Source organism: Cricetulus griseus (genome assembly GCF_003668045.3).
Source record: "Cricetulus griseus strain 17A/GY chromosome 1 unlocalized genomic scaffold, alternate assembly CriGri-PICRH-1.0 chr1_1, whole genome shotgun sequence".
NCBI lineage: Eukaryota > Metazoa > Chordata > Mammalia > Rodentia > Cricetidae > Cricetulus > Cricetulus griseus.
Window position 1 is genome coordinate 132,036,277 of NW_023276807.1, and position 25,804 is coordinate 132,062,080.

At 42.7% G+C, this 25,804-nt stretch overlaps 1 protein-coding gene across 2 annotated transcripts in view; it reads left to right on the forward strand.

The window, feature by feature from the left end:
* The window catches only part of Fam114a1 (family with sequence similarity 114 member A1), a 58,856-nt gene extending 37,426 nt beyond the window's left edge, over window positions 1-21,430 (forward strand). For both annotated transcript variants that reach the window (XM_027390734.2, XM_027390735.2), the window contains exons 9-14: window positions 7,304-7,395; window positions 8,775-8,936; window positions 10,221-10,360; window positions 13,505-13,577; window positions 18,018-18,071; window positions 19,806-21,430. In XM_027390734.2, the coding sequence (XP_027246535.1) occupies window positions 7,304-7,395; window positions 8,775-8,936; window positions 10,221-10,360; window positions 13,505-13,577; window positions 18,018-18,071; window positions 19,806-19,922 (638 nt within the window). In that variant the 3' untranslated portion in view covers window positions 19,923-21,430. The remainder of the gene's footprint in view (window positions 1-7,303; window positions 7,396-8,774; window positions 8,937-10,220; window positions 10,361-13,504; window positions 13,578-18,017; window positions 18,072-19,805) is intronic.
* The last annotated feature ends 4,374 nt before the right edge of the window (window positions 21,431-25,804 follow it).

Genomic DNA, 25,804 nt, shown 5'->3' on the forward strand with positions numbered 1-25,804 from the left:
GCAGGTCCCCATTGCTGCGCTGGGACGGGCGGGGCCGGAGATGGACAGTGGTGGATGGGGAAACAGACCTGTAGATGTGACTCATATTGAAACTTTTATTGAGGGGGAGGTAAGAAAATAAAGTAAAGAGACACAGAGACAGGGCAGAAGAGAAGGGAGAGGTGGTGAGACAGGAAGTCCTGTCTGCCCTTCAGAGGAACAGCGGGAAAGAGAACGGAAGTGGGTGTGTTAGACCCCCGAAAACTCAAGTATCCGGGGTCCCAGGACACGTTCTCGGTCACCCCAATCACCAGGCTGATTCGAGAGCTTGCTGCAAACTGCACGAGGCTTTATTGTAATTTAACGAGCTAACCCTATGTTAGCTCAGGTCTTTCACCCACCCGCCATGGTGGATGGCTAGAAAAGACGGCTACTAGGGTCTCCCAAGAGATCTTATAGGACAGCGTAAGGGGAGTGTCTAGGGGTACGCACAGACTCAGGATTGGTGTGCCTCCAGGCTTGGAGGGCTTGCCCTGTGTTGATTGGTCAACTGGTTGTTATGGCCCATAGGCCCTCCCAGGGTGGTTGCTATGCTTTCTACGTCCTTGCTGTGTACTTGCTGTGCACACCCAGGGTCGAAAAGCATAGTGCCACCAGCTAACTTCTGATTGGTTCCTTGTCACGAGGCAGGCATCTGACTTTCTAGTGTCTAGGACAAGGTCATAGAAGCACATGTTCGGCCATTATGGCTGCCAAAAGGGAAGCTGGTCCCTTCAGGTGGAGCCTTTCTTTTTTATATATAATTACTTTTTTATTAATTTATTTTTTACATTCCAATCCTGAGCCTTTCTTTTAAAGAGTAGGGGTACATACACCTGCCATGAGCAGGTGGGTGAGAGGCAGAGCGAGGTTTGCCTGGATTACAGTAAGCCTTAGGACATAGCTGCTGAGCAATAGCCCATAGACCAGGGTGGGATTTACTTAATTTAGGTGCCTTCTTGGCTGCCCCGTGGAACTGTTGTGGGTACCTGGGCTGGCCACGGTGACGTATAGCCCTCTCTTTGCTGAGCAGGCACCCCATCCTTCTTCTGGTGTCTGGCATAATTCCTGGCACATCACCAACACAAAACAAATGCAAAAAGTCAAATGAATAGAGCAGAGTCCATTGGGCCTAAATGACTACAATGTGTGTTATACCTTCCAGTTCTGTGTGTGGATGTTGTTTGGTGTGTTTGATGACCGTGGTGCATAGGTCTTGCAATAGACTTCTGTGCATAACTTCATTATTCCCTTTAATGTGTAGGAATTGTATAATTGCATGTGTCCCACACGCCATCCAAACAGTACAGTTCTTGGTGTGGGAGGCAGGTAGCCTAGCAGCACAGCACATGCTTAGCCATATGAGACCCAAGTTCAGTTCCCAGCACCACACAAGTACAGTTCTGACCATGGCCATGCCATTTTCTCCAAGTGCCCCAGGATGAGGTATCTCCATTTGAAGATCACAGAGTGAGTGAGGTATATACATCTCAACAGCCTTCCCCCTTGTCTTAGTTACTTTTCTGTTGCTGTGAAGAGACACATGACTGAGGCAATTTATAAAAGAAGGCATTAAATTACAGTTGCAGAGGGGGCAGGCTAGCAAGAGCTTTTGAAATCTCGAAGCCACCTCCCAGTGGCACACGTCCTCCAACCCTTAGGGCACACCTCCTAATCCTTCCCAAAGAGTCTACCCACTGGAGATAGCACTCAAGTACATGAGCCTATGTGGCCATTCTCATTCAATCCACCACACCCCTCAAAAGTGACCTGAACCCAGAGGAGTCCAGAGCCTATTTAAGAGAAACAAGTCTTCTTTTAAGAAGGGAAAACATATTCTCAACTTTGGCCATGCTCAGTGACCACACTGGTCATCCACATGGGAGTGGAATAGAGTCAAGTACTTATTATGTGCCATCTTCCTACAGATGGCAATCACAGGCACCACACCACAGGTGCTTCCTGGAGTTTGTACCAATGGGCAGAGCAACTGTAGACACAGGGTAGCTGCTTCTAGGACCAGTAGAAAAGCCCACTGGAAACCTTTTCAGTAATTTCTCGATCAAGTTACGTGGCCCTGCTGAAAGGAGTTATCAGTGCTTCATATCCCAGGAGCTGTTGTAAGGCTCAGATTAAATACTATACATAAAAACATACATTATGGGGCTTGCAGATTTAGCTGAGTATTAGAGCACTTGCCTAGCAAGTGCAAGGCTCTGGGTTCAGTCCTCAGCTTCAGTAAATGCACACACACACACACACACACACACACACACACACATACACACACACACACACAGAGAGAGAGAGAGAGAGAGAGAGAGAGAGAGAGAGAGAGAGAGAGAGAGAGAGATCTTGGCATACAGACTGCTGGAATCTGTTAGCTGGTATTATTATTATTATTTAGTGTGTCAACACAGTACCAGGGAGGTTGGAAAGTCAGAGTGAGCTGCAGCTTTTATTTATTATTGCACCTGCCGTTCCCCCCACGAGCAGTGATAATAAGCATTCACACTGTCACCATCAAGTCACAGAAACGTTTTGTTCCCAGGTGCATTATCTACCTTTAATCAAAGCTCAGCCACAGGGCCCAATGTGCTTGAGCCTTCAGGCTCAGGAAAAATTATTCTGTGCATTCACAAACTTGTTTAATCACTGTTTCCCCCTTAACCTCACATCCTGACCTTCTGTGCCTTCACCTTAATGAGATTCATGCTCGTTGCATCGCAATAAAAGAAAAAACCAATTATAGTGAAGTATAAAAGGGGCCAATGTCAAAGAGGCAACTGGGAATAATCTTTCTGAGCATTGGCATGTTCCTACAGAAGTCACCAAAGATGGCAACCTTGTCATTTTTCTAGTGAAGAAACTAAAATACTAGCTGTCAGAGGAGATGCAACTCACTTTGGGGACCCAAGATAAACCATTAGATGCCCCTTTCCAGCACTAACTATCATCCCAGTCAGGCTGTTCTTCAAGCTGCTGTGTGTGTCACTCAGAAAGGATTTAAAAAAATAAATCAGCCCTAGGGCTGGGGAGAGGGCTCGGCCAATAAATGTAAGGACCTGCATTTGAATTCCCATATAACAAGCAAAAGCCAGAATCTGTGAAAGACTCCTGTACTCTCAGCTATGGAGAGGTGGGAGGCAGAGGCAAGCTTGTAGACCAGTAGTCTGGCCTCTGCCTCTCTGGTGAAGTCGCTGGCCGATGAGAGACCTTGTTTCAATGTTTGAGAGACCCCCGACGACTGAACCAATGTTGTTCCCTGGCCTCCCCACACATGCTATGCATGCACATTCCCACACCAAGATGCATCCACACTCACATGGAGTGAGACACATAAACACACACACACACACACACACACACACACACACACACACACACGGAACTCCATATTTTCATCATCAGAGACATTGTCGCTAATGCAAAGTGAAATAGTATTACATTGCTTGTTAGTGACGCTCCTTGGAGAGGAAACTTGGTTCTGTACTGCTAAAAGAAAGTGTTGCTACAGGCAATGTGATATGTTCTCATTTAAATATAGAGCTTATTCAGTAAATTGAGGTTTTTGGATTTCACACACAGACACACACATGCATATGCACACATGGCTCACACACACTGAAGTGCTGAATATCATATTTTAAGAAAATTGGGGGCTGGGAGGGAGAAAAAATGGTAAATTTGTCTCTCTTTTCATAAAAAAGTCTATTATCTCTTGTAATAGATCCATTTTCCCCAAAGGGCATCTCCAGATGATCAAAACACTATTAATTTTCATTAACTTAATTTAATAAATAAATGCCATTCAGACACTTAATGAGGCACTGGGAGAGAAGAACAGAGGTGGTGTTGTAGAATCGAGTGTGACAGCTCCTGGAAGATGGAGGGGTTACCCAAAAAAATGACAGAAAGGAATCTTATAAGTGGAATGTGAAGAAAAAAATCTAAGACCAAAATTGTGGCAGAAATCTAAGCATTTTCACTGAGTTGTTGTTGTTTTAATAAATGTACTTATATTCCTAAAATCCTCTGACAACTAAATAATTTATTTGGTAGTCTCAGAAAGTATAATAATAAACTGTTATCTTCAAGATAAATTTAATATTGACTCCTGTGCACTGACTAACACTGGCTCATGGTTTGCACATTTGTCTTTCTGGCACAATGTAGTCTCATCACATGGCCATGACTCTCTAATTTGCTTTACTGTGACTGTGGGAGATTTTAAAACTCCATTTTCTGTTTTTATTGCTTTGAGGAAGTTCTCTTGGCCATGTATGCAGAATGCGAATAGCAGTAATAGTCTTTGTTGAAACATTTATTTTCATCTGCTTTTATCAATTTCTAGGGATTTTTTCCCACTGAAATACATGCTAAAAACTACTGATATCTGTTTAGTAGAACTGATGCACATTTAAAAGCTGGAACCTCCTGAAGTACGTGTGTTCTCATGTACTGTCAATTCCCACCAAATATATTTGATCCTGCATGTCCATGTCAGTGTGGTGCATGACAATTCATTTACATAGTTTTGCATTCTTACAAAACAACCCAGCATTGTTGTATTTGGTTCTGGTGCATGACAATTCATTTACATAGTTTTGCATTCTTACAAAACAACCCAGCATTGTTGTATTTGGTTCTTACAGCAACTAAAAAGGGAAGGATGGAATTGAGGCTATACCTCAGTGCTAGAATGATTGCTTAGTGTAAGTCCCTGGATTTGATCCCTAGCAACCCTCCCAAAGTACAAAGTAAGATTTTACAAAAGGACAAAGGGTGAGTTTTATTATCCCCAGCTGACAAGGTGTTAGGTATGTGGGGAGAGGCAGGGGGTGGTAAGCTGAAGAAGTCTGGCAACTGGTTTCAGGGCCCAAAGGCTAAGGAATGGACTGGGGTGGAACCCATCTGCAGGCCTCAGCCAAGGGTCCTTCTCCACAGCACAGCCTCACATACGGGGAGACCAGGCAGTTCCCCATGAGGCCTTAATGGAGTCCCTTTTCCTCACTCTCTCTCCCTCTTCCTCCTCACCCTTCCTTCCAACCTCCCCTTAATTGGCTAATGGAGTCTCATTCTCATATTACAGCTGCACTCACCTTCCTGGTTAAAATGTTTTTCCCCTCATCGCTTTGTCATGAGCTAAGGCAGGAAGTTGTCTCTGTCTATCCCCACTACACATACACCTCACTCACTGGCCTCCTTACTGTCCCCTGAACTTGACAGGCACATTCCCTGCTAGACATTACTGCCACTGCCAGGCTGCTAGGACATGCCTCCCCTGACCTCTCAGGCCGTCCTCAGGTGGTGGCTACATCCCCAACTTCATCTTTCCCTTTTTAATTACTATAGGGACCAAATACAACAATGGCGAATTGTTTGCAAAAATGGAAAATTTGCATAAATGAATTATTATGTACCATACTGACACAAACACACAATGATTAAATGTATTTGGCAGGAATCAACATTAAATGAGAACACAAATGCTTCAGGAGGATCCAGCTTTTAAATGTGCATCAATTCTTCATCGCTTCCCTCCCATCCTGATCCTCCTCTGCTGTTCAGGCTTCCATAGCAAGCACCACAGTACACCGTACAAACAACAGGAATTTTTTTCTCACAGTTTAGAAGGAATTCTAAGATCCAAGTGCTGGCAGATCTTGTGTCTAGTGAGGGCCCATCTCTGGGACACAGGCAGCATCCTCTAGCTGTGTCCTCCAATGGGCATAGAGGCCAGCCAGCTCTCTGGGGACTCTTTAAAAGGACACTAATCTATTCATGAGAATGCCATGATCATGACCTAAAGCCCCAGCTGCTAATGCTGTCACACCTGGCGATTAGTGTCCACATGAGTTTAGGGAGACACAGCATTCACTATAATTCTTGCAGAGGACCTGGGTTCAGTTCCCAGCACCAACTGGGTTCACAGCTATCCATCCATCCGTCCAACACCTTCTTGTTGCCTCCACTGACCTCGGCGGCCACCAGGCATGCACATGGTACACATGCATACATGCAAGCAAGCACTCATACACATAAAAATAAAATAAATAAATATTTTAAAAGTTTGTAATAAAATTCCTACGTTCTACCTACCCCTTTCCTTCTCCCATAGTTTATACTTCTCCATAAAACTCACCACTTGACATAGATGTTTTAATTATCCATTGTTGATTGGCCTGCCTCCCTTGTGATAATATAGATCATAATAAACAGATCAAAGATAAACATTTTGAACAGACCCACAGGCCACCCCAGCCATCTTTGTGACCTGCCCATTAACCATTTTTCTATAAAACTGAAACTAACATATCCAGGCAAGTGTTATGTACAATATTTTCCCCATGGCTTAGCCTTCCCCCAAAGCATGCCTGGGCTCTGGCATAGTCAAGGTTCCTTCTCTACTGAGGGCTCTGCTCACATGCAAGCAGGCCAGATTACTGATGCTTTTCTTCTCCCTGCAAGGGAGCTAATAAACCCATTATTGTCTGGAAGCTGCAAATGAGAGAAGGGAGACTGCAGCTTTGAAAGATCTCTGTTGCCTACCAGGAATATCCATTTTCATTTTATGATATATAATTATACTATATAACAGATATTATATGATTATTATATTATAGATCATATGATGCAATAATAGATTATCAAGTCAGATAATGTTTTCTTTAGCACCTACTATATTCCAGACATTGTGTTGGAATGAGTGAAACTCTTCTTTGTCCTTAGATAGCTCAGTCTGAGAAAATAGACCACTAAAAAGTACTATAGTGCCACACAAGTGGGAAATTTCTCCAGAGAGATGGTGTTACGTCAGAGTACACACCACACTGAGATTTCTACTCACTCAGCCCTGCAGCCCTTCCTCAGCAAGGCACCCTAACAACACTCTGAGTACAGGCATCAGAGGCCTGACACAGGTCATGCATCTGTCTACTCATTCTTTCAGCAAATAGCTATGGGCCACCAGAGCTGTGGTCCCAAGACACGTAAGGTCTCTCCCTGCCCTCTGTGGTCTCTGAACCAGCCCAGAGGTGCCTTGGTGCTAGAGGCCTTCAGCTAGGCCTTGGCAGCCCTCTCCAGGCAGTCTGCTGCTCCCCTACTGTGCTCACCAATGGAAGACATGACATCCATCTTCCCAGGCAGCCCCAGGGCACACTGCCACAGCCTCTCCTTAGTCTACCCCGCGCGTGCAGGCTGCAAAGCCAGAAGAGCTGCCACCTTCTGAAGGATGAAAAATAAATAAATCACGCTTCTTACTTCTGTCGTGTTCTATTTCTAGGCCTGCAAGAAAAGGGCGAAGAATTTGCTAGCATGCTTACCGAACTCCTGTTTGAATTACACGTCGCCGCCACACCTGACAAACTCAATAAGGTCAGAACCAACCCATTCTGTGTCTTTGGTTTTAAAAAGGGGTTGGGGATGGGGAGATAGGGTCTCTGTTGTAAGATACCACAGATCCACAGGAAATGGAAGAACACGGAACCCCTATGGCATGTGGGGGAAGGGGAGTCTGAGGTCGATAATTAGTATCTGAGGAGCAACAAGATGTATGCAGGGCTTCTGAGACCTGCCTTCTGTAATTTTACTAGTAATTATCTTGTGACCTTGAAAAAGTCAGTTACCCTCTCCTGGTGAGATAGAATTTTCTGTCAGAGGACAGTTTTCTTCAAAGTGAGGTGAAGGGGAATCACCAGGGGACTTTTCCAGACTTTGCTCCTGGCCTTGCCTCTTAAAGAGACATGCCAGTTTTAGAGAGATGAGATTCATATCTCTCCTCCCACTGGGACTGCTGCTGCTGTTCGAACAGATCTTAGGCATTCCAGCTTCCTCTAACAGCAGAGTGCTTTTTGCAAGTTAGTACAGGGTCTTACTGTGGGATTTCTTAAGAAGACACTAACCATTAATTATTCAAGGCTATGTAATTTTTTTTGTCTCTCCTTTTCTCTTTTTATCTAGCTTATCTAGCAGAGGTTTGCATAGGTGCTCACCTATTATAATAGCAGAGGTTTGCACAGGTGCTCACCTATTATAATTCGTGAAGAAAGGGCAGAATGGGATATAGAGGTGGTGAAATGAGTAATTTCTTTCTCTCTGTTAGGGGTCATTGATCTGGCAGGTCGGGGACTTGAACACGGGAAAATTGCTTCATTTATCTCCTTGCAGCACCTGCCACTGCTTGGAGGGGAGTGTGGGGACTTATCAGTTGCATGGGTCTGCCTTTGTCCCTAAAAGGGGACTTTTAAGGGTGTCTCTCCCCTATCCTGCTAGCTCTTAAATTACTACCACTCCCCCCACCATTCTGACAGAACTGGCCATGAAACATGAAGAATACACTGTAGATTTTACAGCACGTCTTTCATTTTTACTCTCATCTGAATATCATTTTTAAATGCTCTTTTTAGGGGCTGAGAGATAGCTCAGAGATTAAGAGCACTGACTGTTCTTCCAAAGTATCTGGGTTCAACTCCCAGCATTACTCACAACTGTCTGTAACTCCAAGATCTGACACCCTCACACAGACACACATGCAAGCAAGACATCAATGCACATAAAATAAAAATAAATTATTTTTAAGTGATCTTTTTAAAGTTCTCGGACCCTTTGATGTGTTCTATATACTTCCATTCCACCCTCTTTTCCTAGATTATAGTTTCTACAGGCCAACTTGCCGTCTAAGGAGGGTCTGGGTTGAAATGACTTGGTTTTCACACCCCCGTGGTAAACTTACTGTTTGGTGGGCACCATTGCAGGCCATGAAGAAAGCTCATGACTGGGTGGAAGAGGATCAAAGCCTGGTATCAATAGATGTGGCAAAAAGTTCAGAGGAGGAAGAGAAAAAGGAAGAAAAGGAAGAGCAAGCTGAAGAGCCTGAAGAAGACAAAGTAGGGGAGAAAGGAACTAAGACTGTAGAGGTAAATCCACTCTGCATCATCCATAGTTGTCTACGATAATTTTATTAGCAGCCACAACTCAAGTGAGGATAGCCACCTTCCATTTACACCGTGCCCTACATTCTAGAAAGTGAGAGGGAAATAGACGTTCCAGTTTCCCTGTTCTAAGACAGTGTGTGGCTTAGCTTCCTGTGCATTTTGTAGCTTTTCTCGTAACTTTATAATTTAAAAGCAGAAAGATCTTCCGGAGCATAATTGATTTGTCTTTACAGTAAATCTCCGTCTTCTATGCAAATTTGTTACTATAAATTGTCTTTATGTTCCCTCACTAATGAGGTAACTGAATCTCTTTTTTTGCTAAAAACTCTCATTGCTGTGGCTTCTTTCCCGCAGTTTAATACATTTATATGTGTATACTTTATGCCCTGCCTATGCTCCAAAAGTCATCTGCAATGATTGCTCATTATGCTGGCTTCTAATTTTAAAGTGACTCAGGTAGATCATTCCAAATAATCACACTCACTGAAGTACTTCCATTTGTCTTTCCTTCCACACTCCTTACTCACCACCCGCTTATTGTGTGCCCAGTGTCATTCTGACTATTGAGGACACAAGTGTGACTAGGTTTGTCTTATCTCTGGGGACCTGGCAGCACACACACTCACATGCACACACACATACACACACACACACACTCTCTCTCTGTCTCTCTCATACACACACACACACTCACATACTCTGTCTCTGTCTCTCTAATAACACATACTCACATACTCTCACACACACTCACATACACTCTCTCTCTCTCTCTCTCTCTCTCTCTCTCTCTCTCTCTCTTCACACACACACACACACACACACACACATACACACTGTATACATGGTTTGTCTCTGTACAGAGGGTAGAGGCTGACTTTTCATATCCTTTCCAGTTACTCTCCTCCTTATTTCTTTTTGAGTCAAGGTCTCACACTGAACCTGGAGCTTCCCCAATTGCCTATGGCCAATGAGCCCCAGGGACCAGCCTGTCTCCATCCTTCAGTCCTGGGGTTAAAGCTGTGCAGCATTTATGTGGGTGCTGAGAATCCAAACCAGGATTCAAGCTCATGCAGAACTACTTTACAGACCAAACCATCACCCCTGTCCTTTGAGTTATATATGGATACAGGATTACATCATCTAGGGGCCAGGGTGTAGCTCAGTAGTACAGTATCTGTGTAGCACTGTGTCCTTTTTGTTCATGTGGCAGGGATTTTTGAAAAGAGGCTGATTAGTGAGTTACCCTCTTGGGTGCATTCATTTCAGGAAGTGTACATGTTATCCATCGAGAGTCTGGCTGAAGTAACTGCGCGCTGTATCGAGCAACTTCATAAAGTTGCAGAGTTAATTCTTCATGGACAAGAAGAGGAGAAACCAGCTCAGGACCAAGCAAAAGTTCTGATAAAGTAACCGGCACTTTTAATTCTTACTTTTTAAATTGTGTGTGTGTGTGTGTGTGTGTGTGTGTGTGTGTGTGTGTGTGTGTGTGTGTATGTGTGTGGTTCAAATGCAACTGAAGAGTTAGATTTTCATATCAACTGTTCCGTTACTCTATGGTCATTTTAAAAAATAAGGACTCCCTTAGGAAATATATTATACAGCAATAAATAACAATAATAATAACAATAAATAACAACATAACATAGGAGTTATGAGATTTAAGAGGAGACACACTAAGCTGGGCAGTGGTGGCACAAGCCTTTCATCCCATCACTTGGGAGGCAGAGGCAGGTAGATCTCTGTGAGTTTGAGGCCAGCCTGGTCTACAAAGTGAGTTCCAGGAGAGCCAGGGCTACGTGGGGAAACCCTGTTTTGAAAAAAAAAAAAAAAAGAAAAGGAGATATGCCAAATCATTCAGCATAGAGCACTGAGGCTAATTCTACTTTTATGCCACACATACACAGACAGGATACTTTAATGTAACTTCTCAGTTACCTGCACAAAAGTAGGCAGACTCACACCACCCTTTTCAGAGACTTTACCTGCCCTGTGTATTCTATTTTTTGGGTGTGATAGTCAGTAATGCAAGCCAGTTCTCTACAGGCTGCATTCTTGCATCATACATTGTAGTTTATGTTCTTCAATAAGCAGTTGTTGTTGTTATTAGTTTATCTAGTGTTATGCCAACACAAATATACATATATATGCACACATGAAAATAGTTGGTGTGGAATCCTGAAAATAGAAAAACAGAGCTAAAATTAAGTCATTAACTTTTATGTGTATATATCACAACATGGAATTTTAGCTGACGTCCAAATACCATTCTATTATTATTGAAACAAAGGAGCCAAGTAGCTGCCAAGGAAATACATTGGGACACACACTATCCACATTCACTTTGTAAGCTCACTAATCTTATTACATCTGACAAAGCAAATTATGTATTTAGAAAGAAATTATATATTATGCAATAATTCTAGAGAGATTGTGCACCTTTTAGCATATGGAAGGAAAAGAGAAGGACAAGAAGGACTTTGAAGCTGAGAGGCCAACCTGGTCTACAAAGCTACACAGAGAAACCCTGTCTAGAAAAATAAATAAATAAGTAAATAACAGAAAGACTTTGAAATGCTGGGGACAGCATCTAGGGACTGCTTTGTCTCTTTGCCATATGGATTGGAAGGAGGAGGGCTGAGTCTCAGAAGTTCCAGGGCATGAATCCTGGGACTTTGCTGTAAGCCCCTTCCTGACTCCCTGCCCTGTTTGTCCCAACTTTCTCAAGCTGCATCAACCCCCAGCGGGTCAGTTCAGTGAGTGCCCTTCCACCATCTGCTCAAGAACATACAGCATGGGTCTCTGCTGTCTCCTGGCCTTGCTCATGATGCTTCCTACAAACTATATGGATGCCTACATGTAGTTCATCAAACCTAATACTTAGGCCTAGGGGTGTAGTTCAGTGGCAAGGCTGGACTAACACATAGGAGGTCCTGGGTCTATTCCACAGCAAATACAGAAGGAGTGGGGGGCTGGGAAGACAGCAGATTCAGTAAAGTACTTGCTGTGTTCCTCCAAGGAGCCCACTTCAATCCCCAAAACCCTTACAAAAAGCCAGATGAGGCTGCAGACACCAGCAATCTTGGAGTTGAAGAGGTGGAGAGAGAGGGTCCCTGAGGTTTAAGCTGAACTTGTGAGTTTTCAAGTCCAATGAGAGATCTTGTCTCAGAAAACAAAGTCGGACCCAGCTGGATGTAGTGGTGCACACCTTTAGTTCTAGCACTCGGGAGGCAGAGGCAGGCAGATCTCGAGTTTGAGGCCAGCCTGGTCTTCAGAGTGAGTTCTCGGACAGCCAGAGCTACACAGAGAAACCCTGTCTTGAAAATCCAATAAATAAAAAATAAATAAATAAGGTTAGAAAGATTAAGGAATGCTCAGATGTTGACCTCGGGCCTCCACACAGGTGTAAACACATACCTCCTGTCCCTAACATGTGGCGTATGCACATATAAGCACCTATATACACACAAAGAAAACTCAGAATGTATTGGTTAGATAGAGTCCTTATCTATCAAAACAGGGGGAGGAAAAAAGTCTTTTCACTGACTTTAGTGGATCTTCCAGTATGTAAGATTTTTAATCTGGAGCATTTTAATCTAATAGCATTTTAATCACCAATACATCATGAGCTCTAATTTGTTAGGACAAAATCAACCAGAACAGGCGTTATTTGGCAATTGTATTGATTTTAGTTTTTGTCATCTATGGTGTTAAGATAAACAAACTTACTGATACTGTCTTTCTTGCTTTATTTTCTTGGAGTAAAGACTGAGAAGGAGAATGGCCAAAGTAAAGTTTGAATTTTGAGATGTCCTAAAGACATTTTCTAGGGGTTCTTGAAGAATAAAGTAAAAAAAACGTAATCAGGATACAGAGAGAAACTGGATATGATGGAGCATGCCCAAAACCCAGCTCTCTGTAGGCTGAGGCAGAAGACCTCCTGTAATTTGAGGCAGGTCATTCTGGGCTACATAATGACACACTGCTGAAAGGGGAAGGAAGGGGTAGAGCGCTTGCTCAGCACATCTAAGATCCTGGGTTGTTCCCTAGCACCAAAACTCTGTGTGTGTGTGTGTGTGTGTGTGTGTGTGTGTGTGTGTGTGTGTAATGCCTGACTTTTAATCCCCTTTCTGCAATTACCACTGTATGTCCCGTGCAGGTTACTTGGCAGGTTGAGTTTAGTCATTAGATAACATGTGATTAAGTGCCTCGGTGAACATCCGTTATTTTAAAATGACCCAGATACTGGAGGAAAGCCACCTGGCCTGAATTTCCAGTCTTATGAAAACGATGCTCATGCCTGATATTTCCCTGCACATGGCTTTGATTCTAAAAGGAGGGCAAATTAATTAGATGGTTATTCCTTAATTAAGCTGGAAAGAAAACTGTGACTTGTGGAAGACTGTTGAGGAAAACTGCTCATTTCTGTAGAGTGACTTCAAACTTACACGCTGTCCTTTTGATGTCATACTGCATTCATGTCATTAATTGTCTCGAGGGGTAAGTTCCTTTACTTATGAAAAACTCCCAAACCTCTTTTTTTCCTATTTCAGATTGACCACAGCAATGTGCAATGAAGTAACCTCCTTATCAACAAAGTTTACAAATTCTTTAACCACTGTTGGGGTAAGAGTACAATTTGTAGCATTTTCTTACATTTTTTAGGGAAGAAGTCACAGAATATGACACCTTTGGAGATAATTCTGTAAGTGGAGCTGTGTCATGCTGTTTGTTAAAATCAGGCTGAGGTTGCCTCTCTCACCTCTCTAAATATCATCAGTCTAGGGCTCTCCTCTGTCTGTGGACTTCAGTCTACTGTCTGTCTGGACTGTAGACTCCAGTCTTCCATCTGTCTGGGCTGTGGACTCCAGTCTACTGTCTGTTTGGACTGTAGACTCCAGTCTTCCGTCTGTCTGGGCTGTGGACTCTAGTCTGCTGTCTGTCTGGGCTGTAGACTCCAGTCTTCTGTCTGTCTGGGCTGTAGACTCCAGGTTTCTGTCTGTCTGGGCTGTGGACTCCAGTCTGCTGTCTGTCTGGGCTGTGGTCTACAGTCTGCTGTTTCAGACATCTGAGCTGTGGAATGAGTGATCAGGTATCTGTGAGCCTCGTCTTATTCATATATCAAATGAAAGGGTATCAAATGGAGGTTCCTTTCCATTGCTTATTATCTATGATTTCACTATTCAAGAATCTCTTATTAATATAATTAACTTTAAATATTATCACTCACTATTGCTCTCTTATTAGTCACGTATGATAAAAGTTTCAAAAGAAAAACAAAATGGCAACTAACATCTGAGTGTTTCTGTTCTCAAGATAATATCTTTCAAAAACTGCATTTATTTCCATGTGTGGCTTCTGATTACATATCCAGGTTGTCCTTTTCTACCCCTTTTCTGTCCCAGGTAGTCTGAGTGGGCTGGGAAAATGGCTTCATAGATAAAGAATTTGAAGTGCAAGGACGGGAATCTGAGTTCAGATCCCCAGAGCCTTCCTGTAATGTCACTACTCTGGGGGAAGACTAGGGGCTCCCCCAGGTCAAGATGGCTGGCTAGAGTAGTCAAATTGGCTAGCTCCAGGTTCAGCAAGAAACCCTGTCTCAGGAAGTAGAGTATGATTGAGAAAGACCCAACATCTGGCCTCCAAACATATATGCACACACATGCACCCACACCCTAACACTCATGCAAACATGTATGACTCTCCCTCCATGCTACACAATACACATGGGGGGGGTCGATCTTATTATAAAGCCCCACCCTAGTAGGGCAGGAGGAGGCAACTGGGAACCATTCTTCTTTAACCTTCCTACTCTCCTTTAGATGCAAGATCTGATCCTTCCCAGAGACACAAGAGCCAGGTGCTAGTTAGGGTTTCTAGGATTGCAACGTACAATTCTCTGGGGATGACTGGAAGTCTGAAACCAGGATTATGCTCTCTCCTAGGCCTCTAGGAGTGGGTTATAAATTGCTCAGATAAACAGGGGCTTTATGGAAGTCAGTACAAGACTGTGAATAGCTCTTGGGACCCAGTGGTAGACCTCATCCACACTGAAACATCCCTGAAATGTTTCTCCTTTCACATTCCTTATTCCTGGGTGAGAAGTTCCAGAAAGACCATTGGCCTGGGTCAAATGGTCGAATGTTCACCTTGGTGTCACTCAGCAGTGGCTGGGGACAAGATTGTGTCACACAGACTCCCTAGCTGCTTTGGGGTAACTGCACTTTAGGTCAAGAGCAGTTCTCAAAAGAAACGGAATATCTGCCCCCATACTCCTGTAAGTGACTCTATGAATGAAAGGTGAGCTACAGGCCACCAATCCATTCTGCTGTTAGGAGTCTGATTTGCTTGGCATATCTTGGACTTACCTAATTTTAGGGTTTCAGCAATGGCATGCCATTGTCTATAAGCAGAGTGACGGGGAGATGGAAGCCATTGGTATGACAGGCTGGATGAAGCACACTCCTATACTCCAAGTTACTTGATAACAGGCTTTGGTGGGAATGGTATGTTTACACTGGAGTACAGGGCTGGCCTCATCAATTTAGGTCCCCAACCTCCTCTGTTCCATCTCCTCACTTTCTGCAGTTCACTAACCAAGGAACCCAAGTCCAGAGAGGTGACCATATTCACCAGGGCCTCTTCATTGATCTCTCGGCTCCCACAGCAGCCTAACAGGCATCAAATAGATAACCAACTGTTTAGTGTCCCCGGGCTGTCTGTGGGTTTTATACAATTTGTGTTAAACAGGCTTTTCTCCTGGGGTGGGTCATGTTTGTGACAGTGTTTTCCTCTCCTTGTACCATGTCATACTCTAGCATAGTGCTTCCCAAACCTTACCATGCACATCAACCACCCGGAGACCTCATCCAAATGCAGAGTCTTAGTCAGTCAGTCTGTGTGAACTGAGGACAGAGATTCTGCATTGTTAATAAGCCCTCGGGCGACCAAGCCAGGGTCTGTTCCTGAGCCAGGATCTCCACTGGCTGAGCCAAGTTTCCAGCAGGTGGGTATGTGCTTGGACTTATAACTGTATACAGATACAAACGCATGTACAAACATTTTCAGGTGCAAAAATCAACAAATGTGTTGTCCATTTGGAGACAGTGAAAGTGACATCTTAAAATGGAGCTTGCAGGCATGCCACCATGCCACCACAAAGCCCCGTCTGCAGCTATGATGAATCATTTGCATCTGTCATTGTTTCTGTCCTCCAAAACAGCCATTATTCATAACTTGAAGCTAATGAGTGTGTATTGCTCTCCAGACTCCGTTTAAATTGCTCACACATCTCATTGATTCCGAAAACCACTGTCATTTTACTGCCCTCATTTTGATTATATCTTAGAGGTTTATTGATAATCACATAAACATGAAAGCATATCTCTATAATGGATTTTCTGGTTACTTACTAAAATGACTGCATTTTTAAAGAGGTTCTCCCCCACCTCCATTGTGGTTTCCTCAGCAAGGTATTACCCTCTGTAGAGTAACGCCAATGAAGGGCGGCTTCTCTGGAAGACATATTTAATTCATAGGCTTTTGTTTGCCATGGAGCCTCCCAGGTACAGTAGGGGAGGGCAGCCCACTAAGAATTCCCCATTAATGATTCATTGCTGTAGGAGTTGGCTGAGCAATTTAGATAGAGAAGACTGCTGATTGACAGCCCAATAATATAAATAAGGATAATGATCACCTCTGCCTTTTGGAGCAGCTGAAATAGGGTTTGTTCTCCATGCTGTACACACCCTTGTGCTTTTCAAACCTGATTCTGAAAACCTATTTGAAAGTTGTATTTAAGACTGTTTTCACCTTGTTGATCTTCTTGTAGATAACCCAGAACCAAGACTCATTTGCAGCTTAGGTGGGGGGAGAAGAAAAGAGGGAACAAAGAGAACAAAGAAAGAACAGACAGACTGTATTACCAGGATAAATAAGTGAAGGACTTAACCTATCTGGAGATCTTAAGAAAGCCAAAATGTGAAACGAAAATTGTTTTTTCTTTTGAAATTCTCTTTCATAAGAAATATATTTTTTAAATTCTTTAATTACTACTCATATTTATATATCCATCCCCCTCATTCCCTTGCCCTCCCATCCTCCCATGTTCCCCACCAGCCCCTCCCAACCCATCCCCAAACTCCTCCCCAGGGATAGTGAGACCCTCCACCAGGGACCTTCAAAGTCCATCATATCATTTGGGGGAGGGCCTAAAAAATGTGAAACTAAAATTTTTTAAATAAAAAAAAAAGAAAGTCCAGAGCCTGGAGAAATGACTCCTCAATAATTAATAGCATGTACTACTTTTGCAGAAGACCCAAATTCAGTTCTCACACCCACATAGAACAGATCATAACTGCCTGTAATTACAGCTCCAGGGAATCTGATGCCCTCTTCTGGCCCCTGAAGACACCTGCACTTATATGCACATACCCCACTCCAACATAAATACACATAATTAAAACAGGTAGAACAGAATTGTTAAAGATAAACATCTCAATAGGCTACATAGTTATCTTAATTAAAATGTGCAGTGAGACATGATGCTTGTCTGTAATCCCAGTCCCTAGAATCCTGAGGCAGGAGGATCATGAGTTTGAGGGCAATCTGGGCTACATAAAGATCCAAAAGAATTTCAAACACAGTAATCAAAATCATGACGAATTCACTCTCAACACTGTAAGTGTAGCAGATCTAGATGTAGGATGGTGTTAGGCAGATAGTGCAAGTAGAAGACAGGATCCAATCAGCTACAAACTTCTAACAGTTAAGAAGATCTGAGTTTACATTTCTAGCAACGTGAACTTACACAAATCGCCCAGTCTTCGGCTATTTCTTCATCTAGTGCCTAGGTATACAACAACATCAACCCCCTCCTTGGATTGCTGGTAGAATTAGAGGTCACATGAGGGAGGTGCAGACGTGAAGGCTGGTCTACAGCAAGCACGCACCTTTCTCCTTTCTCTCTCTAAGACATCCCTCTACAAAGCAGTGTCTCACAGTTGATGTGTTAAGCCTTACAGTATGAGCCCCTAATCTGTCAATTTCGTACTTTCAATTTCACAGAGCAACAAGAAGGCTGAAGTCCTTAACCCCATGATCAATAGTGTGCTTTTAGAGGTAAGTAGCCCCCAGAGAGAAAAGTACTCCGAACCAAAGCAAACATTACAGCTATGTTCTTCTTCCCCCTAGTCAGCAAATGTTATCAAAATTCTAAATCTTATCACCAACAGTCTCTCTCTGTGTGTGTGTGTGTGTGTGTGTGTGTGTGTGTGTGTGTGTGTGCGTGCATGTGTGTACATTCTTGTAGCCCAGCCAGCTGTAAAGCCTCTGGTGGAGCAGCAATGCCTAATTTTCAAGAATTCCTGATTACAAAAGGAAATGCTAAGCTTGCAGGTTATTTCCTGCTACTGTCTCCCCAACAGAGGCAGATTTCTGCTGCCAAGTTTGACTCTGTGATTATCGGCTGTAATGAAGGATTATTGCCCACTGATGATTTTCATAAAAAACGGGCATTTCTCTTCGTTCATGACAACCTTTGGTGTAGCTGAGTCTAAGCTCCAGGTTAGCAAAAATGATGCAGAATGCCTGCCAATTCAACAATAAGGGTAGAGTCCCCAATGAGTGCTCACTGCCTGACCTGCCTGCTCACTAGGACTTCCTAGCACCAGCCTAAACAGATGGGAGGCCACTACAGCACTGCTGTGACCCCACTGATGGAAGAGAGAAGCAGCCCAAGATGCCTTCTTACTCTTAGAGCATGGGCACCATGTTCTGCATATACTCAGTGGAGGAGGATCTTCCATTAGAGACCAGACTGTAAACCATTTGCAGTTGATAGCCACAGATGCAGAACACAGGCAATGCACATACCATCGTCTTCACATTTAGATGCCAGTGGAAAGCTTTGGTGATGACAAAGCATCAGAAATGCTACCTAAGAATTGATGGCAATATTGCGGGGAAGTGTGCCCCATTGTTAAACAAAACTGTCAATGGACAAAAACTAACAAAGTGGTGGCAGCGAATGCCATTGCTTAGGACACAGCCATACAATAGGGTGGAACCAACCAGAAGAGGCAGGAACTACAGGGACAAATACAGTGGAACAGACACAGCTAATAAAAACTCTGGAAGTCAAAGACAGAATATAGTACAAGAAAATCTACCTCTGGAAAGCCAGGCGTGTTGTATACTTGTAATCCTAGCACTTAGAGGTCTGAGGCAAGAGAATGGTGAATTCAAAGCCAACACAAGCTGTGTAGTGAGACTGTCTCGGTTCTCAGTCTCCTATCCAAACCTCTGTCCTGACTTCCAGATTAAATGTGCACATTAGTACATTAATTTACCATATTTATGCACCATAAATATGAGACCCAATATTTACTCACTGGCCCAGAAGAAATGTTCATGTTCTAGATAGCCTAACACCATTTTTACAAAAATCTCTCCAGTGCACTCTGTGCAGAGCTTTCTGTAAACCATTTGTGGTTTAGACTCTCATCTTTGTCCTGTGATTTCAGGGCCAGAGGATCGACCTGAGAAAGGGGTGGATAAGACTGGCCATACGGGGCCATGTATCTATACACACTCACATCCGTTAAAAGCCCATGGAAATGCTTTATCTCATTCTGAATGATGCCCCTTTGTTAATTTGCATAATTCAAGCCTAGACATACTCCATCAAAAGCATGTGTTTACGTTTGCTACTTGCACAAACATTGTAAGAATTTCATGATGTTGTAGTTTGAAGGTGTTCCCTCTCCTCAGATGAAAAAGAATGTTGTCAAATGGTGACAGCCATCGAAACTGAGCTATGAAAATATCGCTCAGCTCCATCTTTCCTTCTTGCAGGGCTGCAATAGCACCACGTACATCCAGGACGCCCTCCAGCTACTGCTCCCGGTGTTACAGGTCTCTCACATCCACACCAGCTGTTTGAAGGCTGAGACCCAGCTAGACTCCAGCTAGTTCAGTGGCTGGCCAAGTCTGTTCACTACACACCATTTACAGGGGACAGTCTTCAACATCACAGGCGGGACCACCCATCCAAGGACACTACAAGCAGTTTTGCACAGTTTTGCAAATACAGAGAGTTAACATTTCTCTTAATGTATATTGTTGTTTTATCAATAATTGTATTTTCATTATATTAACTTAAACTTATACTTGTTATATTGACATTTTCCTTTAATTTGCAGTTCATTCACAAATACGTGTTTCCCTGGTCAAATATGCTATATCTAGAAATCCATAGGGAGATCCTACATTTTTGTGCATCTTTGAAATGTTTATCTTTAAGTGCCCTATTTTTCTAAAACATGGATTTAAGTCAGTTCTTACACTGAACTTCATTTTGTTGTATAAATATCACAAGCAAAAATAACACTACTTATTTGGTTTTTAAAAGGGACATAAATATATTTTTATAGTCATTCATTTTGTGACAAGATTTATTGAGCACCTACTATGTGTACCATAAAGGAATATGACCTCACTCCAATAGAGACATGTTCTGAAAGATGACTTATAATAACTTTTGATATATTTTAAGATATGAAAACATTTTCTAAACTTTAAAACACTTGAAGAACCAAGTAAATTGGTGGTTACTTAAAATGTGCTATCCTTCAATTTATTACAATTTTCATTCTTTGAACTTTTTTAATACCAAAATTACCTCTAGGGTAAAAATATGTATGAAAAGGGGTGTGAAAAATATTTATTTTTGAGACAGGATCTCACTATGTAGTCCTGGCTAACCAGGAACTCACTATATAGACCAGGCTGGCCTCAAACTCACAAACTGCCTGCCTCTGATTCCCAAGTTCTGGGATTAAAGGTGTGCACAACCATGCCTGCTTGGCCTGAAGAAGTAGGATTTTAATTTAGGATATATGATGGCAAAATTGGAAAACTTGGATGTTTTTCAATAGAAAATTAAAGGGGTTTTAGCATGTAGAAGCCCAGACCTGCCTTCCAAAAATACCTACTAAACCAATCACACACACACACTGTGGTGCAAGGGTAAAAAATACTGGTGTGTGTTGGCCAAGTGGTATATTGATTCAGGGAGACGCCTCGAAGACCTTGCAGCTAGCAGTGGCAATGACATTGGGCTCTTTCTGAGCCGCACCTGCTCTTGGCAGGTTGGGGTCTGTGGCATGCTTCTGTTCCAGAGCCTCACTGACAACCATACCAGCAGTTCCAAAATAGTCATGCCCAGTGGCTATATCCTAGAGCAATTGATGTGTGTAGTCTTCAAAGGGAGAAAGTCACTATGCCTTTCTTTATTTCTGTGATAGAATCAACTGTCTCTGTTCCCTACAGGCTAAGTAGATATTTGAATATTTTCAGCAGCATTTTTTTGTGTGTCTGTGTTTTGTTTCTCAGCTGTATGTCTCCTGAAACAACCAAATAAAAAGCATAAGGCCAATTTATTTGCAACTCAGAAAAATAAAATTCTCTCATAAACCATCTGGAATGTTTCTGACATCTGGGATGTTTCTGATATTAAGCATGGTGGTGATGAACTGATAACAATGTCACATTTGCCTTTATGACTTCTATAATTCTTATGTACAAAGCAGAAGAAAAATCTAGATTTGTAATTTTTTCACAACAGGTGGGTTTTACATTAACTAGAAATATAAAAGAAAAACGAATGCCTCAAAGGAATTCTGCTCCCAGACATAGTCTCTCAGCCATCAGTGCTGAGTGCTGAGAAAACAAAAGGGCATGGGTTTGGGTCCCCAGCACCCATATAAAACCTGGGTGTACTCCCAGCCCAGGTATTGGAGACAGAAGACCCCTGAGGCTCACTGGCCAGCCATAATAGGTGAGCTCCAGGTTCAGTGAGAGACCAGGTCTCAAAAGAAAATAGCATGAAGGAACAGTAGAGGAAAATGGCCAAGGTGGACCTGTGGTCTCCTCAGACATGCACACAGGCACAAGGGCCTGCACAAATATGTGTGCACACCACGCATATACCTGATAGAGAAGTTCAAAATGCATGGTGGTGTATGCCTAGCACTCAAGAGACAAGGCAGGAAGATCAAAAGTTCAAGATCATCCTCGGTTACATAGCAAGTTCAAGGCCTGCCTGGGCTACACAAGACCCCATTTTTAAAATACTGCCTAAACATCTATTCAGTATACAGCAAAAGCTTTGATTATGCAACTAAGTTTTTTAAAAGCTCTTTAAAATAATATATACTATTTTTTAAGTAAGCAACATTATTGACATTTCATTTATTTACCTTTTCGTGAAAAAAAAAATGTCCAAGTTGCCAAGTGGAGACACGAACTGGACGTATTCCCTGATCCATGGTCTGTGAATTAAACTATTTAAGAGAGGTAATCATTGACTGCAGACCCATTGTCTAGGATTGCTTGCTCTCATTACTTGTTTCCACCATCACTTTGAAATAATTGCAGTTTTGCTTTGCTTTAAAAGCTGTCAAAACACATGATCAAGACCTGGGGGAAATGTAAGTCTATTGCTGAATGAATGATTTAGCAGGCTTACCGTGGAAGTTCAGTATTCCTTCAATAATACTTCACATAAATTGGGTTCATTGTACTGTACACAATTACCCTGAACAAGCAAAGTCAGATTTTGCATCAAGTACAAAATAAATTCTGATCAAAATATTGAATATAGCCTGTGTTTGTGCCTTATTAAATAAAACGTGCCAAAACATGTTTCAAATTCAAAGCAAAAAACATTCAAGAAAAATTGCTTTAGGGCATTGATACATATCGATCTAAAGGACAGAGTCCCCACTCTTAAAGGACAGGCCTAAGTTAGTCTTCTCTCCCACTGAGAACAGGAGTATGTGCTATTTCTGGGTCTCACACAAACTCAGAGTTAAAGAAGCAGCATAACTCGCTGAAACTACGACAGAAGAAAGCCCTGCACACCAACAAAGAATCGTCAAACCCCAAAAAACATAGCGAGAGGGACCAGGAGTGTATTCACATTTTTAATCCCTGCAAAGGAATGGCATACCAGGATGCAGAGCACGGGAGACCAGAACTATGTTCACACTTACACATCCCTATAAAGGAATAGCACACACCAGACGCAGATCAAGAGGGACCAGGAGCGTGTTCACATTTAACGCATCCCTGTAAAGGAACAGCACACCCCAGATGCAGAGCAAGAGGGACCAGGAGTGTGTTCACATGTTTTAATCCCTGTAAAGGAACAGCACACCCCAAATGCAGAGCACAGGAGACCAGAAATATGTTCACACTTACACATGCCTATAAAGGAATAGCACACACCAGACGCAGATCAAGAGAGACCAGGAGTGTGTTTACATTTTTGTGAAACCTGTGGCCATAATACCCAGGAGAAACAACTTAAGGAAAGAACAATTTCCTTTGGGTGCAGTTTCAAGGGATTTAAGCCCATCCTAATGGAGAAAATACAGGAAACTGGGCAGTGTGCGGCTGTGGGAGTATGTGGAGGAGACTGTTCACATCATTGCAAATCAAGGGCGTTGAGAATCCAGCAGGAGCTAAATGAAGTCTTCAAAGGCCCCTTATGGCATGCTTTCACCAGCTAGCTCTCCACCTCCACACACCACTCCCAAACTTTCCAGGGCCTCCCTCACAAAACAACAAACAAACAAACATGCCACCAACTGGGGAATAGCCTTCAAAACATGTGCCTGAGGTTGGGGGGGCAGGGAGGGGGGAGGGGGACGACGCATTTCAGATTCAACCTATAAGGAGGCATTAACAATGTGCTGGCTGAAGGAAAGTACAAATTACCAGATAGAGCTCCAATGCAGGAAGCAAACATGTTCCTGTGCTGGGTAGAAATCACCTGCCCCAAGGTGTTTATGATTCCAGAGAGGCACCTTCTGCACAGGCTGGCCAGCCATGCCTGTTTAAGGAACAAAATCAGAGTCCACTCAAATTTACAAATTTTGAAATTATCACTGCATTTCTCTTTGTCCTAAAATGAAAAGTGCTGTGTGTGTGCTCACATGTACAACACATGAATGCACGAGCACACATGCACACACGTGCTCACAGGCATGCATGAGCACACAGGCTGAACAGATGAGACTCGTCATGCTACACTACTTCAAATGGTGCTTAATTTTATAAAAGTAATTACTCCACAGGGCCAAGCTGAGGTTTTGTTTTGTTTTGCTTTTTGATAATGTAAGAATTTGCTCTTTGATCCTTGTCTTAAATATGCCCTACATTCTAACTTTCAGATCTGGGCTTCAACTTGGCTCCTTCAATTACCATGCTTGTAAAGGCACTTCAGAAAAGATCACACTGGAAATACATCTTAGAATAGCAATTGGGTTCCGGTTTGTAGTTGATTAGAATTCATAATGCCACGGGAGTGGCTTCAGACCAGTCATTTTTCATAGGAAAGAAAATAAATGAGGTGCTTAACCATGTGCTTTACTTTCTGAGCTATCTCATCCCATAGGCAGGTTTGTATTTATTTTCTATATGTTCACCCATACTAAATGATCTTCAGGAATATATGCCACTAAACAGGTCTGAAGAAAAACATCATTTTCTTCTCTTTTTTTCTTTATTTTCCATCCTAAAAATAAGGAGTTATTGCACACTTTGAATGTTCAGCTTTTATGGTCAAATTATGACAACCCAAACAGTAAGAATGTATTGATGTTATTTCTACTATTTCTAGTGTCTGGGGTCATCACAGATTGGGAATAGAAAGACTGACTGCAGAGGGCTAGATTTGGGCTTGAGATCTGAATTAAATTTACCTTTGTCTGGATCATAGAGGGTTTTTCTCTGCATGAGCTGTTAGACGAAAAGCAATAGGATTATGTCTGCCTGTAGTGACTACAGCGCACCTGACTGGCCTGCCTCTTGCATTAGTCTCAAAGGAAGTTTAACCTGAAAAGAATAATGCATGGATGTCTTCAATGCCTTCACGGAGTGCAGAAATTTGGAGTGATTTTGAGCTGATCTATCTTCCTGCCCTTCATGTTCCACAGGCAGGCTTCTCAGATGTTATTTGGAAGGAAAAGCCAGTATAGACGCCAAGGCCAGATGGGTGAAACCTTGGCAGAAAGCAAAGCCAAGCTCTGCCTTTGAGTCCTTGCCATCTTTATCCTGTTTCTCTAGCAGGATTTTTTTTTTTTTACAGCCATTAAATACACAGCTCCTAAGACCAGTTTTTTTTTCAATCTGCCCATTTTTCCTTCTCTTGGCATTCCCCTTGCCCCACTTTCCAGAAAACCATCCACTCAGAACTTCAACCATGATCATTAGTGTGTACATACTGTGTGCTCAGTGCTTAATGCATGGCTCCATTAAATAATCACAGTCACCTAACTGGGCAGTATGGATTATAATCTCCACCACAAGAACAAAAACACTGAGACCCAGACAAGTTATGTAACTGGCCCAGAGTTACATGAGTAACAATAGAGCTGGGATTCAAACCCAGATCAGTCTGAGCTCACTAGCTAGCATTTTGAACTACTGTATGGAACCATCCAATGAAAAGGGAAGGTCTTAGGGAGATCTAAATGCTCAGGTTTGCAGGCTTAACTCTCTGAAGCCCTGGGGTAGGTATACAAACAAAGCTTTATTGGTTGTAGGCTTTGCTTGTTTTCATGCAGCTGAGAATAAACAGAGACTAAAAGACCAGATTGGAGAATGTGTGGTTATTTGGTCCCTGGGTGGCTCTTGCCACAGGCTTTTTATCCTTTCACAGACATTTAAACCAAGCAGCTTAGCTGTCCTGTCTCCCAGGTACCTTTTACAACACAAAAACCTCTCCATTTCCTCTTCTCCCGCTGCTGCCTCTTCTCCGGTGCCAGGGAAGCCAGTCTGTAATCATT